This window comes from Ranitomeya variabilis, chromosome 2 (genome assembly GCF_051348905.1).
Source record: "Ranitomeya variabilis isolate aRanVar5 chromosome 2, aRanVar5.hap1, whole genome shotgun sequence".
Lineage (NCBI taxonomy): Eukaryota > Metazoa > Chordata > Amphibia > Anura > Dendrobatidae > Ranitomeya > Ranitomeya variabilis.
The window spans coordinates 107,971,247-107,989,313 of NC_135233.1; the positions used below are offsets into that span (position 1 = coordinate 107,971,247).

The 18,067-nt window shown below is 43.9% G+C and overlaps 1 protein-coding gene across 3 annotated transcripts in view; it reads left to right on the forward strand.

The window, feature by feature from the left end:
* RALGAPA2 (Ral GTPase activating protein catalytic subunit alpha 2) overlaps positions 1 to 18,067 on the forward strand; it is a 331,873-nt gene that overhangs the window by 62,970 nt on the left and 250,836 nt on the right. For all 3 annotated transcript variants that reach the window (XM_077282789.1, XM_077282788.1, XM_077282790.1), the window contains exons 6-9: positions 2,302 to 2,479; positions 7,629 to 7,744; positions 8,054 to 8,192; positions 10,729 to 10,928. In XM_077282789.1, coding sequence (XP_077138904.1) covers positions 2,302 to 2,479; positions 7,629 to 7,744; positions 8,054 to 8,192; positions 10,729 to 10,928 — 633 coding nt within the window. The remainder of the gene's footprint in view (positions 1 to 2,301; positions 2,480 to 7,628; positions 7,745 to 8,053; positions 8,193 to 10,728; positions 10,929 to 18,067) is intronic.

The following is an 18,067-nucleotide window of genomic DNA, read 5'->3' on the forward strand; positions in this document are numbered from 1 at the left end:
CTGGGGGTTTTCTTTATAAGACATAGGGCCTAATTCCTTAAAGTTTCATTACAGAATTCTCACGTAAAAGCTTTGAAAAGTTACAACATTTCGGCGCAACTCGGAACTTCTAAATTTTGCAACTACTGTCCTCTTCACACCATTTTCTTACAGCAACTCTGATACGTGCGGAGCTGGGACAGGGTGTGGCGGCCACTCGTCAAATTGATGGGGCTGGAGTAGGGTCTATGGCACGGCCCACACAGACGTGCACACCACTCGTCCGCCGCTTCTTCATGAATCAGGAGCACCTCCCCTCCACATCAAGATCAGCATGAACAGCGCCAGTCTTGGTGCACGGCGCCCATAGTCGGTGTCCAGATTTTTGATTCTGTAATGCTGTAGGTAAGCCCCCGATGTATCCTGAAAGATGAGAAAAAGGTTAGATTATAATCACCCAGGGGCGGTCCGATCCGATGGGCGTCGCGGTCTGGATTGGAGCCCCCCATCTTCATAGGATGACGTCCTCTTCTTGTCTTCACACTGCGGCTCCTGTTGAGGGCAGCGCAATGTAGTGCAGTGCGCAGGTGCCGGGCCTCTGACCTTTCCAGACGCCTGCGCAATGCAGTACTTTGCTCTGCCCTCAACAGGGCAGACAAAGTACGCCTGCGCTGGAGCTGCAGTGTGAAGACTAGAAGAGGACGTCATCGTAAGAAGATGGGAGGCCCCGGACCGGACCGCGACGCCCATCGGATCGGACCCCCCCCCAGGTGAGTATAATCTAACCTCTTTCTCATCATGCAGGATACATCGGGGGCTTATCTACAGTATTACAGAATGCTGTAGATAAGCCCCTGATGCCGGTGGGCTTGGCTCACCTTCGATTTTGGGGGTGACAGGTTCCCTTTAAATCTACATAATTTCACATTGACCAATTCGCTCTCTGTACGGCTGTCCCTTTTCTGACAATGTTCTGCCTCAGTCTGCTGAACCAAACAAACCATGCTGCACTTCTCTTCCTCCTTGTGTGTGACTGCATCGCTAACATCGCGATGACTGTGCGGCAGCCAATCGGAGAAAACGGCGGCTCCCCCACTGTCCGCACTGCAGCCAGACACAAGGAGCAGTGGTGGAGACTGCGCTGGAGCCAGGGACGGAACATTGTCTGGAAGGGCATAGCCCCCCTATCCGCCCGGCCGTACTGCCGTGCACCGCTGCTTTATCTGTACGCTGGGGTCAGCATTCACACTCCTTGCTGTGGATCCTGGTAGAACACGTCAGTGGCACCTGTCAGCCGCCACCTTGCACCTATCGTCGCCCTTCCCCTCTTGGCTGTGATGTCACCTCTAGAAAATGTCAGTGTAGTTTCACTGCCGGCCTCCTCCCTTCCTCCGACCCGAGAAGTCGCTGAGTACCTCCCGCATCCTAGAGGAGCACTTCTCTGAGAATGTATATATGCAGGAAACTGTGAAGAAAGCCTTGAGGAGCTGCTGTACTTCTTTCCTCCTCAAGGCGATGGCGTAGAGAATTTTCCGTGACTTATTTTGCATTTGTGCAGGTTGTAAAATCTTAGGCTCAAGTCTTATCTGCATTGTGGCCTCCATAAATACCGGAGACCCTAACAGCAGTCCATCCCATGGCTGACAGTGGATGGCCAGCTATAGACTTTATTTGCTAGTTTTCCTACTAAAAATGATGCTATCTGTAACAGAAATTCTGAAGGCAGATGTGACGGTGTCTGTGTCTCCATCATGGCCTTAAATGTTATGGTAAAGATAATGATGGAGATCAGGAAGAGGAGTCTGTGCCCCGCTCACCCTGAATCCTGGGTTATAAATGGTATTGCAGCTTCGCCCCACGTACCAATATGACGCAAAAGGAAGCGCTGATCCGATGGCGCCATTTATTTATTCCAACCTTCACCCCCTGTCTGCAGCACGGCACCCTAATCCAAACCTGTGCCCAGACCCGTCCATCATTGACCTCCGACAACCCAGCACATGGTAAGGAGGAGTGGCAAATGCACATTGTTGTACAGGGCTGGTCACGTGTCCCTCCATCGGTGGCCATGTTGGCACTGAAGCGCCATTCTGCAGGCCAGGGAGGTGATCGGAATAAACAGGGCGGCAGTATATGAGTGATGAAATCGGGGCCGATCTTCACATATGATATTTATAAGTAGCAGCCACCTGAGCGCACAAGCTGGTGGTTTCCCCTCTGCATGCTGCCATCTCGCGGTGCCCCCTGCCGTCTTGCATGTCTGGCTTCTGGCATCACTTGGCACAGGCAGCCTTTTTACATGTAAATGTCTTTTATCCTTAGATACGATGTGAAGGAATGCGGCTGTTTCTTCTCTGGCTTCAAGCTCTGCAGACAAACTGTGGCGAGGAGCAGGCACTAATATTTGCATGTCTTGTCCCCGGCTTTCCTGTGGTCATGTCATCTCGAGGTCCTTGCACACTGGATACCCTGATAAGCCCTGCTTATAACTTACCTGACGGTTAGTGACTGCTCTCACCGGCTCCTTGTATGCCGGACACTCTGCGTTAGTGACCGGTTCTGTGCGGTGGTAGCGGAGGTGATAATTGTGTTATGCTTCTATGTCAGCATCTTCTCCGAGAGCTAAAATCAGGGTTAATCTCATTACAGGGATAACTGGAGAGAGCCCTGAGGATCTTATGACTTTGCATAGACAGGCATGAGTTGCTGAATTCATTATTAGTGTCTTACAGGAATTGTCCAGTATGGTCCTGTGAGTTTGGGTATTTTCAGCCAACATAGGGCAGGAGGCGCTTACATTTAAGAGCTCGTTTCGGCACCTTTACTATCCGATTAGCCACTGGGAATGCAAAGCATTTAACAAAAAAAAACAAAACAAAACTATGAGCTTGATGTTTTTTAACTATGATTAAAGGGGTTGTCCAACCCCCCATGGCTTGCAATTATAAGCTATGCGACTGTGTAAGCCAGGTGCCACCATCGACCGATACTCTCTTTACACGTCTTGGCCATTTTTCTTCTAGTGATGTGTTTGACACAGGACAGCATCTCAACCGCTAAGCCAGCACCCTTCTCTGTTGCAGTGTATCACTGAAAAAGGGGACTGGCTTAACAGTCAGACAACCCTTTAGCACACACCATTGGCCACGTAACAAAACGCTGTCCTGTGTTGGGCACAAACCAAAAGAAGAATTCTTGGGGTTCCAGCTTGCTTGTAAGGGTATGTGCACACGTTGAGGATTTTGCATGCGTTGTACAGTACCATGTAAACCTATGAAAACCAAATCTGCAGTGCACATGCTGTGGAAAAGCTGCTGTTTATTTTCTGCAGCATGTCAATTCTTTGCGTGGATTCTGCAGCGTTTTATACCAGTTCCATTATAGGTATCCGCAGGTGTAAAAACGCAGGCGAAATCCGCACCAAAACCGGGGGGAATTTGCAACGTGTGCACATACCCTAAAGGTCAGGACACCTTTCATACCTCAAGTCTCATGACTTGATAATTTATACAGATTTTAATAAATAAATAAATATATATATATATATATATATATATATATATATATATATATATATATATATATATATATATATATATATATGTATGGTCCCAGGTGGTCTCTGTGGTGCTAATTAATGGTGCTGTATAAATAATAATAATAATAATAAAAAAAAAAAAAGAAAAAAAAAAAAAAAAATATATATATATATATATATATATATATATATATATATATATATATATATATATATATATATATATATATATATATATACAGTGCCTACAAGTAGTATTCAACCCCCTGCAGATTTAGCAGGTTTAATAAGATGCAAATAAGTTAGAGCCTTCAAACTTCAAACAAGAGCAGGATTTATTAACAGATGCATAAATCTTACAAACCAAAAAGTTTTGTTGCTCAGTTAAATTTTTATACATTTTAAACATAAAAGTGTGGGTCAATTATTATTCAACCCCTAGGTTTAATATTTTGTGGAATAACCTTTGTTTGCAATTACAGCTAATAATCGTCTTTTATAAGACCTGATCAGGCTGGCACAGGTCTCTGGAGTTATCTTGGCCCACTCCTCCATGCAGATCTTCTCCAAGTTATCTAGGTTCTTTGGGTGTCTCATGTGGACTTTAATCTTGAGCTCCTTCCACAAGTTTTCAATTGGGTTAAGGTCAGGAGACTGACTAGGCCACTGCAACACCTTGATTTTTTGCCTCTTGAACCAGGCCTTGGTTTTCTTGGCTGTGTGCTTTGGGTCGTTGTCTTGTTGGAAGATGAAATGACGACCCATCTTAAGATCCTTGATGGAGGAGCGGAGGTTCTTGGCCAAAATCTCCAGGTAGGCCGTGCTATCCATCTTCCCATGGATGCGGACCAGATGGCCAGGCCCCTTGGCTGAGAAACAGCCCCACAGCATGATGCTGCCACCACCATGCTTGACTGTAGGGATGGTATTCTTGGGGTCGTATGCAGTGCCATCCAGTCTCCAAACGTCACGTGTGTGGTTGGCACCAAAGATCTCGATCTTGGTCTCATCAGACCAGAGAACCTTGAACCAGTCAGTCTGAGTCCTCCAAGTGATCATGAGCAAACTGTAGACGAGCCTTGACATGACGCTTTGAAAGTAAAGGTACCTTACGGGCTCGTCTGGAACGGAGACCATTGCGGTGGAGTACGTTACTTATGGTATTGACTGAAACCAATGTCCCCACTGCCATGAGATCTTCCCGGAGCTCCTTCCTTGTTGTCCTTGGGTTAGCCTTGACTCTTCGGACAAGCCTGGCCTCGGCACGGGAGGAAACTTTCAAAGGCTGTCCAGGCCGTGGAAGGCTAACAGTAGTTCCATAAGCCTTCCACTTCCGGATGATGCTCCCAACAGTGGAGACAGGTAGGCCCAACTCCTTGGAAAGGGTTTTGTACCCCTTGCCAGCCTTGTGAACCTCCACGATCTTGTCTCTGATGGCCTTGGAATGCTCCTTTGTCTTTCCCATGTTGACCATGTATGAGTGCTGTTCACAAGTTTGGGGAGGGTCTTAAATAGTCAGAAAAGGCTGGAAAAAGAGATAATTAATCCAAACATGTGAGGCACATTGTTCTTTGTGCCTGAACTACTTCTTAATACTTTAGGGGAACCAAACGGAATTCTGGTGGGTGGAGGGGTTGAATAATAAATGACCCTCTGAAAAGACTTTTCACAATTTAAAAAAAAAATAAACAAAGAAATAACATTCTTTTTTGCTGCAGTGCATTTCACACTTCCAGGCTGATCTACAGTCCAAATGTCACAATGCCAAGTTAATTTCAAATGTGTAAACCTGCTAAATCTGCAGGGGGTTGAATGCTAATTGTAGGCACTGTATATATATATATGTATATAATGTATTTTTTTTAAGGTGGATAAGTTATTTAACTTTTCTCCATGCAGGTTTTAAACACTAGTTTATAGTACTCTACACTGTGTGCACAATTATTAGGCAAATTGTATTTTAGAGGATTATTTTTATTATTGATGAGCAACTATGTTCTCAATCAACCCAAAAGACTCATAAATATTAAAGCTTAATATTTTTGGAAGTTGGAGTGGGGTTTTATTTTAGATTTAGCTATCTTAGGAGGATAGCTGTTTGTGCAGGTAACTATTACTGTGCAGAATTATTAGGCAACTTAATAAAAACCAAATATATTCCCATCTCGCTTGTTTATTTTCACCAGGTAAACCAATATCACTGCACAAAATTTAGAAATAAACATTTCTGACATGCAAAAACAAAACCCCCAAAATGAGTGACCAATATAGCCACCTTTCTTTATGATGACACTCACCAGCCTTCCATCCATAGATTCTGTCAGTTGCTTGATCTGTTTACGACCAACATTGCGTGCAGCAGCCACCACAGCCTCCAGACACTGTTCCGAGAGGTGGACTGTTTTCCCTCCCTGTAGATCTCACAGTTTATGAGTGACCACAGGTTCTCTATGGGGTTCAGATCAGGTGAACAAGGGGGCCATGTCATTATTTTTTCTTCTATGAGACCTTTACTGGCCAGCCACGCTGTGGAGTAGTTGGAGGCATGTGATGGAGCATTGTCCTGCATGAAAATCATGTTTTCCTTGAACGATAGCGACTTCTTCCTGTACCACTGCTTGAAGAAGTTGTCTTCCAGAAACTGGCAGTAGGCCTGGGAGTTGAGCTTCACTCCATCCTCAACCCGAAAAGGTCCCACAAGTTCATCTTTGATGATTCCATCCCATACCAGTACCCCACCTGCACCTTGCTGGCGTCTGAGTCGGAGTGGAGCTCTCTGCCCTTTACTGATCCAGCCTCTGGCCCATCAAGAGTCACTCTCATTTCATCAGTCCATAAAACCTTTGAAAAGTCAGTCTTAAGATATTTCTTGTCCCAGTCTTGACGTTTTATCTTTTGTTTCTTGTTCAAAGGTGGTCATTTTTCAGCCTTCCTTACCTTGGCCATGTCCCTGAGTATGGCACACCTTGTGCTTTTTGTTACTCAAGTAACGTTGCAGCTCTGAAATATGGCAAAACTGGTGGCAAATGGCATCTTGGCAGCTTCACGCTTGATTTACCTCAATTCATGGGCAGTTATTTTGCGCCTTTTTTGCCCAACACGCTTCTTGCGACCTGTTGGCTATTTGCCATGAAACGCTTGATTGTTCGGTGACCACTCTTTAAAAGTTTGGCAATTTCAAGACTGCTGCATTCCTCTGCAAGACATCTCACAATTTTGGACTTTTCAGAGCCCGTCATATCTCTCTTCTGACCCATTTTGCCAAAGGAAAGGAAGTTGCCTAATAATTAAGCACACCTTAGGCTATGTGCACACGTTGCGTATTGGGGTGCAGATTTTTCCGCACAAAACCTGCATCTCCTGGCAGAAAACACAGGTGCAGATTTGCCGCGGATTCTATGTGGATTTCGTGCGTTTTTGTTGTGGAATTGATGCAGATTTTGTGCGGATTTTCAGCGTTTTTTACCCCTGCGGATTTCTATAATGGAAGGGGTCGGAAACGCTGCGGTTCCGCACAAAAGAAGGAGCATGCTACTTCTTTTGATCTGCAGCGGTTTTCATGCGGATTTTTCCGCACCATTAGCACAGCTTTTTTTTTCCCTATTGATTTACATTGTACTGTAAATCACTTTGCGGAACTGCAGCGTTTCTGGGCGGAAAAATCCTCTGCGGATCCGCACTAATTCCGCATCGTGTGCACATAGCCTTATATAGGGTTTTGATGTCATTAGACAACACCCCTCCTCATTACAGAGATGCACATCATCTGATTTACTTAATTGGTAGTTGGCTCTCAAGTTTGAACAGCTTGGAGTAGGACAACATGTATAAAAAGCATCATGTGATCAAAACAGGGGTTTTTAAAAGTTTAGTTTTCATCCAGCTTTCTTAATTTGATAGACGAGGATATTTAATCTTTTTGTATGTTTATTTTTTTTCTGAAGCTTATAAATGTGGTCAGTATCAGTATATAGGTCACTATGCAGTACAAATATTTATGTAGTATAAGGTGTAAATGGCCTCCAGCTGTATATCAGAATGTACACAAGTCGACAATAATAATAAGTGTACAATAATACCATGAATGATTACACTGCTTTTATTACTTTAGGTAAGGTTTCTCCTGAGGAAATTACGCCTCTTGTACCTGTGGTTTCTGGTGAAAAAACCCCTGACGATCCTAGCTGCTTTTTCTTACAGATGTTGTTGAAGTACATGGTAGTACAGGTAAGCATGCGGATTGCTGGTTTCAGGCTTATGGGTAGTTGTACATCCCTATTAAAGATGTTGTCCAGGACTTGTATTACTGATCTGTCCATAGGAAAGGACCCACCCCCACCTCCACCCCAATCAGCTGTTTGTAGCAGCTCAAATCCCCCCCCAGATGTACACAGGATAGGAGCGACAATACTCCGTACAGTCTAGTGGCCACCCCCTGGTACTACAGCTTAGCTTCTGTTCACTTCAATAGGTATTTTGATAATTTACGACATGGGAACAATATCACTTTTTTTGACCTTTTCTCTACTTTTATAGGCTGCAAGCTTGTCTTGGAGAAATAAGGAGAACCAAGACACGGGCTTCAAGTTTTTATTTAACTTATTTAGAAAGTATTACCTGACTCACTTGTTTCCATCATTTACTAAATTGACAAACCTTTACAAACCTGTACTTGGTAAGTATAGCAGATTTGTCTGCAGTGTGTGTGTGTGTTACACATGTACATTTATAAAACATATGTTTCATTTCTGTATACTGACTGGTGGCTGCGTAAATATTCCTAAATGTCAGATGAACAAAAGAAGGTCACCTATGTCAGTCATTCAGTGCAGGTCACCTGTGACGGTCTTACAGTGCAGGTCATAACATGGCCTTTTTCTGCGAAACAATGCACTCTTTTTGGACTAGGCATAGAAAATGTCTAAGTCCTCCTTCACACATCCTGATATTTCCGGTACTTGGGAAAACAGTATTGGGGCTATCCGTGTCGATGTGTAATATCCGTGTGTATCATCAGTGTGACACTTACCGGTGTCTGGGAAAAGCAGTACAGTTAGCGTTGTTCCCAGGCGCTGAATGCAACTCTCATCATCATTGTCGCCTGGTCTCAATGCAGCCTTGCAACCAGTCGCAGCTGATGAGTTGCAGACAGCACCCACCGTCTGTGTATCGCATATTAAATATCGAAAAAAAAATAACTTGGTGTCCCCCTTAATTTTCCTAACCAGCTGAGGGAAAGCAGACAGCTGGGGGCTGGTGGTAATATTCTGGGAAGGGGGTAATAGCCATAAAGTTTTCCAGCCTATTTATAACACCGTATAGACGTTTTCTTAGCCTTTACTGGTTATTAAAGGGGGACCCCCAAAAAATATGACTTGGGTTTTCCCCCTATTATTACCAATCAGCAAATGGTAAACAGACAGCTGCTGGCTGGTATTGATAGGCTGGGAAGGGGCCATGGATATTGGCCCCCTCCCAGACTAAGAACACCAGCCCTCAGTCGCCCCAGAAATGGCACATCCATTTGATGTCCCAATTTTGGCGCTTTGCCTCAGCTCTTCCCACTTGCCCTGGTGCATTGGCAAGTAGAGAAATAGTTTTGCGGTTGTCAGCTGTTTAATGTCCGCTGACATCAAGTCCAGGGGTTATTAATGGAGAGGTGTCTATCAGACACCCACATTACTAATCCTATTAATTAATTAAATTAATAAAGACACAAACGCAGAGCAAAGTCTTTTAAATTGAAAAAAGCACCCCTGACCCTCTTTTACCCATCTATTAATCTAAAAATAAAAATCAAAGTAATCATCACCTGTCCATAATGAGGAGGTCCCACGACGATCCCCAACTCTGGTACATTCGGATGGTGTGGGGAGCGGTGACATCAGTAATGTGACCGCTCACCATGCCAGCCGGAACACACTGTGTTTAGCGTGAGAACGTGGCTGCAGTGATGAGCGGTGACGCCATTAAGGTTGCTGCAGGTCACAGGCAGCGTTTCTCACGGTAACCTCTGTCTGAGCCCACCTATTGAACGTGGTAACCTTTTGACGTCACTGCTCGCAGCTTGAGAAATTTCTCATGCTTCAAGCGGTGACGTCAGTAAGATTGCCACAGTTCATAGGCCGGCTCACACAGCACTGACCGCGAGAACCGCTGCCTATGACCTGCTGCAACCTTAATTACGTCACCGCTCATCACTGCATCCGCGTTATCATGCTAATGTCGGGACCCCCACATAACTTTTTTTTTTTTGTGGGTCCTCCCTTTAATGATAACCAGTAAAAGCTAAGCAAGCAGCTGTGAGCTGTTAATAATAGGCTGGGGAAATGTCTGGCTATTGGCCCCTTCCCAGAATATTAACACCAGCCCCCAGCTGTCGGCTTTCCCTCAGCTGGTTATAACCAGGCGAAAATGATGAGAGCTGGATTCAGCACCCGGTGCCTGGGAACAGCACGAACTGTACTGCTTTTACCAGACGTGTCACGCTGATGTGCACACTGATGACATACTTATAACGTGTGCAGGGGACATATTGTGGACCTTGCTGCCATAAAAAAACAAATATGTCAACGTGTTTTGCACACGGTCCATGGAAATACACTGACATGTGGACAGAACCAAAGATTTGAATGGGTCTACATGTGTAAGAACCAGTCTGTACACAGATGACGTCTGAGTTGTATCTGTGTGCTCTCCATTTTTTTTTTTTTTATGAACTAGCTTCTACGAAAATCTTGAAAACCTCCATTAGTTTTTTTGTTTTTTTTGCATGTATCACACATCGCACGGATGGTAAAATCTGACACTCATACAAGAAATGGATGAAATATGGATCCAAACAGTAACCTAAGAAATCCAACTTTTTTTCTGGCGACATCCAGGCTTTCTTCATACACGTTATATTGGTGCCGTCTTCCATTGAAACATTAATGTTTATCTGATACATAAACATATACAGCTGCAAATGTGCTGCACTATACAGGCTTTTCTTATCTCATAAAGCAAAGGTCATCTTCAGTCTGTTCTGACTTTGTCTTTCATTAACGCAGTGTAAATATATAGACATGGATATTTCTTGCCACTCGGCGGAAGTCTATTCACGTGCTCGGCTTAAAACAATATACTTACTGTTTGCCGATCTCAGCGAAAGCTTGTAAAGTGACCTGGCTTAATGATACTGTGAGATTAACAGTTTCTCTGTGTTTCAGATATTCCGGATGTCAGACCAAAGCCTGTGTATGTCACCGTAACCCGAAATAATGAAAACCTTTATAGCACAAAAATCCCTTACATGGCAGCTAGAGTCGTGTTTATCAAGTGGCTTGTCACCTTCTTCCTGGAAAAGAAATATGTAGCACCTTCTCAAAGCACTAAGAATGGAGGCGAGGTTCTACCCAAGCTGATTCAGGTAGTCGCTGGCCTTCCTTAGTTACACAGGTCTCGTTAAAATGAAATCCCATTTTTAAAGGGATTTTTTCATTCAGCCTGCAATTCTGAAAAAGGGGTCGAAGCTAGTGAGGCAAAGATGCCATTGTTAATGGCAATCTGTCAGCAGGATTTCACCCCAGAAACCATATGTTCATGGAGCTCTCCAAAGTGGCCAAGTATAGTCATTTGCCAGGTCTCCATAAAAGCACTATCTCATATATTACATGGTGGATCTAAAGCCTCTGTCACTCCTGGTCTATTCCCTGCCGAGCGCCACTACCTCCTGCTTGACTGACTGCTCCTTTGCTTGGAGTCACACAGCACATAGGCAGGCAGTCAAGGAGAAGGAATCCGCGCTGGGCAGGAAATATGGCTTCAGATCTTCAACCTCAAATCAATTCAAATGCAGCTTAGTGCAGAGGAACACACTGACCAAGTAAAGGTATTACTGGACTTGTATATGAAGGAGCTAAACGCGCATATAAATAGTTTGGGGTGTGAAATACTGCTGACGGATTCCCTTTAATGAGGTATCCATATAAAGAGAAAGCTGAGCTGTTAATCAGGGGTTTTAGTCAGTATAGGCACAACCAGACATTTTACTGCTGGGAAGTATGGTGGAGAAGGGGGTCTCAGAAATAGCAGAGATGGTAACTTTGTAGCTTGACATTTGCGACATTCTTGTGGTGGGTTAATGGTTAGGTTAAGACTATTGGCCATAGACTGATGTGTGAAAGGGTCCCTTAGGCTACTTTCACACTTGCATTGTGTGACGGACGTCGCAATGCGTCGTTTTGGAGAAAAAAACGCATCCTGCAAAGTTGCCTGCAGGATGCGTTTTTTCTCCATAGACTTGCAGTAGCGACGCATTGCGACGGATTGCCACACGTCGCATCCGTCGTGCGACGGATGCATCATGTTTTGGCAGACCGTCGGCACAAAAAAAGTTACTTGTAAGGTTTTTTTGTGCGTCGTGCCTGCCATTTTCGACCGCGCATGCGCGGCCGAAACTCTGCCCCCTCCTCCCCGGACTGCAGAATGGGCAGCGGATGCGTTGTAAAACTGCATCCGCTGCCCACGTCTTGCAGTTATTTCACAGCGTCCGTCGGTACGTCGACCAGACGCATTGCGACGGGCCCGTACGACGGACTAGTGTGAAAGTAGCCTAAGTCATGTGCTGACGAGCCGCTCTCCCTAATTGAATGTTCACTGGAAACTGAGAGAAGCAAAAGAAGCTTGTTGTCACGTAACAGAAGTATGAGAATCGCATATGAATGAAGCGGCCATGTGATAGCTGCTGGAACCAGCAAGCAGAGCTGAATCCTGACAGTGAGGATATTTTACGCTGTTAGGATTGGCTGCAGGCCTTCATTTTATAATTAAAGGGTGCGTCCAGGTTTGAGATGAAAACCTGCAGTCACTGTAGGTGGCTGCAGCTTCTGAATTCTTACAGCACATGCACTGCAAACTTTTACGGATTCTCCCTTGCACAAGTATGTGATTTGGATACTTCTGGCCACATTCCGACTAGACGTGCCCGACCTCACTCAATTCATTTTCATTGAGTGATGCCACTCATATCTAGTCACATCACGTGACCACATGTATGCAAATTGCCGGCACCAGAGAATCCTAACAGCGTTCAGGACGCACTGTGAGAATTCAGAAGTCTGCAGTCACAAAGAATGACTGCAGACTCATCACAAACTTGGACAACCCCTTTAATATTTTTAACATAAATAAAAATGAGAATTAGTCGGTATTACAAAAAAACATTTACATTCAGGTACCTTTTATACAAGTGCTTCTCACTTAAGTAGAATATCATCAAAAAGTTAATTTATTTCAGTTCTTCAATGCAAAAAGTGAAACTCATATATTATACTAGATGGTGGCCCGATTCTAACGCATCGAGTATTCAAGAATATGTACGGTATGTATATAGCAGCCACATAGTATATAGCACAGGCCACGTAGTATATAGGAGCCATGTAGTATATAGCAGACAAATAGTACGTGGCCTGTGCTATATACTATGTGGCTGCTATATACATACATATTGTAGAATACCCGATGCGTTAATACAGGCCACGCAGTATATAACAGTGGCCACGCAGTATATAACACAGCCCAAAACAGTATATAACACAGCCCATGTACTATATAACACAGGCCACGCAGTATATAGCAGCCACGTAGTATATAACACTGGGGACGTAGTATATAACACAAGCCACGCAATATATAGCACAGCCCACGCAGTGCAAAACACAGGCCACATAGTATGTAACACTGGCCACGTAGTATATAGCAGCCATGTAGTATATAACGCAGCCTACGCACTGCCCACGTAGTATATAGTACTGCCCACATAGTATATAGCAGCCATGTAGTATATAATGCAGCCCACGCAGTATCTAACACTGCCCACGTAGTATATAGTACTGCCCACGTAGTATATACCAGCCATGTAGTATATAGTACTGCCCACGTAGTATATAGCAGCCATGTAGTATATAGTACTGCCCATGTAGTAAATAGCAGCCATGTAGTATATAACGCAGCCCACGCAGTATCTAACACTGCCCACGTAGTATATAGTACTGCCCACGTAGTATATAGCAGCCATGTAGTATATAGTACTGCCCACGTAGTATATAGCAGCCATGTAGTATATAGTACTGCCCACGTAGTATATTGCAGCCATGTAGTATATAGTACTGCCCACGTAGTATATTGCAGCCATGTAGTATATAGTACTGCCCACGTAGAATATAGCAGCCATGTAATATATAACGCAGCCCACGCAGTATACAGCAGTGTGGGCACCATATCCCTGTTAAAAAAAAAAAAAAAAAAAAAGGATTAAAATAAAAAATAGTTACATACTCACCTCCTTGGATCCAACGGCGCGCTGGCGATGTGCGTGCGGCTGCCGCCATCTTCCGTTCCCAGGATGCTTTGCGAAATTACCCAGAAGACTTAGCGGTCGCGAGACCGCTAAGTCTTCTGGGTAATTTCGCAGTGCATCTCTGGGACCGGAAGCTGGCGGAAGGCGCGAGCGCATCCTCGGACTACGGAGGGTGAGTGTAGCAGGTTTTTTTTATTATTATTTTTAACATTACATTTTTTTACTATGGATGCTGCATAGGCAGCATCAATAGTAAAACGTTGACACACGGGGTTAATAGCAGCGGTAACGGAGTGCGTAACCTGCGGCATAATGCGGTCCGTCACCGCTGGCATTAACCCTGTGTGAGCGGTGACCGGAGGGGATTATGGAGCGAGCGGACGTCGGGCACTGACTGCAGGGGAGTAGGGAGGGACTAATCGGACTGTGCCCGTCGCTGATTGGTCGCGGCAGCCATGACAGGCAGCTGGCGAGACCAATCAGCGACGCGGGATTTCCGTGACGGAAGTTGCCGACAGACAGACAGAAAGACGGAAGTACCCCTTAGACAATTATATATACAGTTATATGAAAAAGTTTGGGCACCCCTATTAATCTTAAGCTTAATGTTTTATAAAAATTGTTTTTTTTGCATCAGCTATTTCAGTTTCACATATCTAATAACTGTTGGACACAGTAATGTTTCTGCCTTGAAATGAGGTTTATTGTACTAACAGAAAATGTGCAATCTGCATTCAAACAAAATTTGACAGGTGCATAAGTATGGGCACCTCACCAGAAAAGTGACATTAATATTTAGTAGATCCTCGTTTTGCAAAAATAACAGCCTCTAGTCGCTTCCTGTAGCTTTTAATGAGTTCCTGGATGAAGGTATTTTTGACCATTCCTCTTTACAAAACAATTCCAGTTCAGCTAAGTTTGATGGTCGCCGAGCATGGACAGCCCTCTTCAAATGATCCCACAGATATTCAATGATATTCAGGTCTGGGGACTGCGATGGCCATTCCAGAACAGTGTAATTGCTCCTCTGCATGAATGCCTGAGTAGATTTGGAGCGGTGTTTTGGATCATTGTCTTGCTGAAAGATCCATCCCCTGCGTAACTTCAACTTTGTCACTGATTCATGAACCTTATTGTCAAGAATCTGCTGATACTGAGAAGAATCCATGTGTCCCTCAACTTTAACAAGATTCCCGGTGCCGGCATTGGCCATACAGCCCCAAAGCATGATGGAACCTCCACCAAATTTTACTGTGGGTAGCAAGTGTTTTTCTTGGAATGCTGTGTTTTTTTGCCGCCATGCATAACGCCTTTTTGTATGACCAAACAACTCAATCTTGGTTTCATCAGTCCACAGGACCTTCTTCCAAAAAGAAATTGGCTTCTCCAAATGTGCTTTTGCATACCTCAGCCGACTCTGTTTGTGGCGTGCTTGCAGAAACGGCTTCTTTCGCATCACTCTCCCATACAGCTTCTCCTTGTGCAAAGTGCGTTGTATAATTGACCGATGCACAGTGACACCATCTGCAGCAAGATGATGCTGCAGCTCTCTGGAGGTGGTCTGAGGATTGTCCTTGACTGATCTCACCATTCTTCTTCTCTGCCTTTCTGATGTTTTTCTTGGCCTGCCACTTCTGGCCTTAACAAGAACTGTACCTGTGTTCTTCCATTTCCTTACTATGTTACTCACAGTGGAAATTGACAGGTTAAATCTCTTAGACAGCTTTTTGTATCCTTCCCCTGAACAATTATGTTGAATAAGCTTTGTTTTCATTTGACAGTTGTTTTGAGGAGCCCATGATGCCACTCTTCAGAGGAGATTCAAACAACTTGCAAGTGGCCACTTTAAGTAGCTTTTCTCATGATTGTATACACCTGGCTATGAAGTTCAAAGCTCAATGAGGTTCCAAAACCAAAAAAAGTGCTTTAGTAAGTCAGTAAAAAGTAGGTAGGAGTATTTAAAACAAGAAAATAAGGGTGCCCATACTTATGCACCTGTCAAATTTTGAATGCAGATTGCACATTTTCTGTTAGTACAACAAACCTCATTTCAAGGCAGAAACAGTACTGTGTCCAACAGTTATTAGATATATGAAACTGAAATAGCTGTTGCAAAAAAAACAATTTTTATAAAACATTAAGCTTAAGATTAATAGGGGTGCCCAAACTTTTTCATATAACTGTATATAGATAGAGTAATTACAAACAGAGTGACCTATTTAAAGTTTTTATTTCTGTTAGTGTTGATGATTATGGCTTACAGCCAATGAAAATCCAAAAGTCATTATCTCAGTAAATTAGAATACTTTATAACACCAGCTTGAAAAATTATTTGCCCTATGCTGAACCCCTGCATAAATAATTGCCCCTCACTATATTCCCTGCACAAAATATGACCCCCACGCTGTCCCTTATGGTACATGCTCTCCACACTGCTCCCTCATTTCCATACTGGCCCCCATCTTCACACTGTTCTCTCACACTGTTCTCTCACACTGAGTCCCCCCTATAGGGCCCAGTCTCTAAACTGCGCCTCCTCATCACAACCCCCCTTGATATACTGTCACCTCCTGACTGTTCCCTTACACTATTCCTCCATGTAACACCCCCCCACACACACTTCTCAGTGTCTTTTTTGTGCCTGTTCACAATTTGTTCTCCTATACGGTCTCCTTGCACGTTTCCCCCCCTTCCCTCCTCATACATTTACCCTCTCCCTTTCAATACTGCCTCCTCACACATCGCTCTGACGCTCCATACTGTGTCCTCACCAATCTTATCTTTCCCCCATACTGTGTTCCCATACATTTTCCTGTCGCTCGTCATACTGTGTCCGCACCCATGCCACGACTCACCATACTGTGTCTGCACTTTCCCCCCCATACATGCCCTCCATCTCATACCTTTCTCCTCATATTGTCTTCAAATTTCTCTTGCTTCCCACATTGTCTGCACCTGTCCCTTCCTTGCTCTCCAGATTTGTCTTCAAATCATCCCCCGTTACACGAAATCCCACCCAGCCCCATTACAGTAAATACCCCCTATCACAGTAAACCTCCCCACACACAGTGAATACCCCTCTCATACAGTAAATATATACACACACACACACACACACACACACACACACACACACACACACACACACACACACTAACACACACTAACACACACGCACTTACCACCCATCTGCTCGTCTGCAGCGGCGGCAAGTGACGTCAGCAGCTGGATTACATAACATGATCACACTGCTGGCGTCGCTCTGACTCGGCGGTCACAGCTTCAATTGTACTTGCGTTTTTTAGACGCGAGTGCTATTGAACACTGGGAGCCGGCACGCTGCAGTTTATCTGTGCCGGCTGTCAGCTTGACAGCCAGCTCGGAGAACTCCCGTTTCCCAGTTTGGGGGGCGGCAGAATGCGTCCGCCAGAGGAGACATTTCGGACCTCTGTTAGGTGGCCAGACTGCCCCCACTGCCAGCTGCTCCTGGGGCACCTGCCCCCCAGATACCCTCTGCACTCAGACTCTGAACCAGTGTGCAGTAGTTACAGTCCAGGAGGAAAGTTAACACCTGACATCCCAGACACCTTTCTCCAGCCCATCGATTTCTACAGTTTCATGTAAAAGTTTGGGCACTTCTGGTCCAAATTACTGTTAGTGTGTGAACAGTTAAGCAAATAGAAGATTACGGTAAATGATCTCTAAAAGGGCTAAAGTTAAAGCTGACACATTTCCTTTGTATTTTAGGCAAACTGTATGTATGTATGTATGTATGTGTGTATATGTATGTGTATATAGATATATATATATTTATATATTTATTTATTTAGAATGCACAGGCCCATTTTCCTTTTTTTAAATTTTAAAAATTACAGAAAATAATCATATCATAATATGTGTGTGTGTATGTGTATATATATATATATATATATATATATATATATATATATATATATATATATATATATATATACATATATATATATATATATATATATATATATATATATAATTTTACGATTATTTTCTGTAATTTTTAAAATTTAAAAAAAGGAAAATGGGCCAGTGCAGATGTTTGGGCACCCTAAGAGATTTGTGTGCTCTGTAAACTTTGACCAAGGTTTCAGACCTTATTTAACCTGTTAAGGTTATGGCTTGTTCAGTATCATCGTTAAGAAAGGCCAGGTGATGCAAATTTCCCAGTTTTA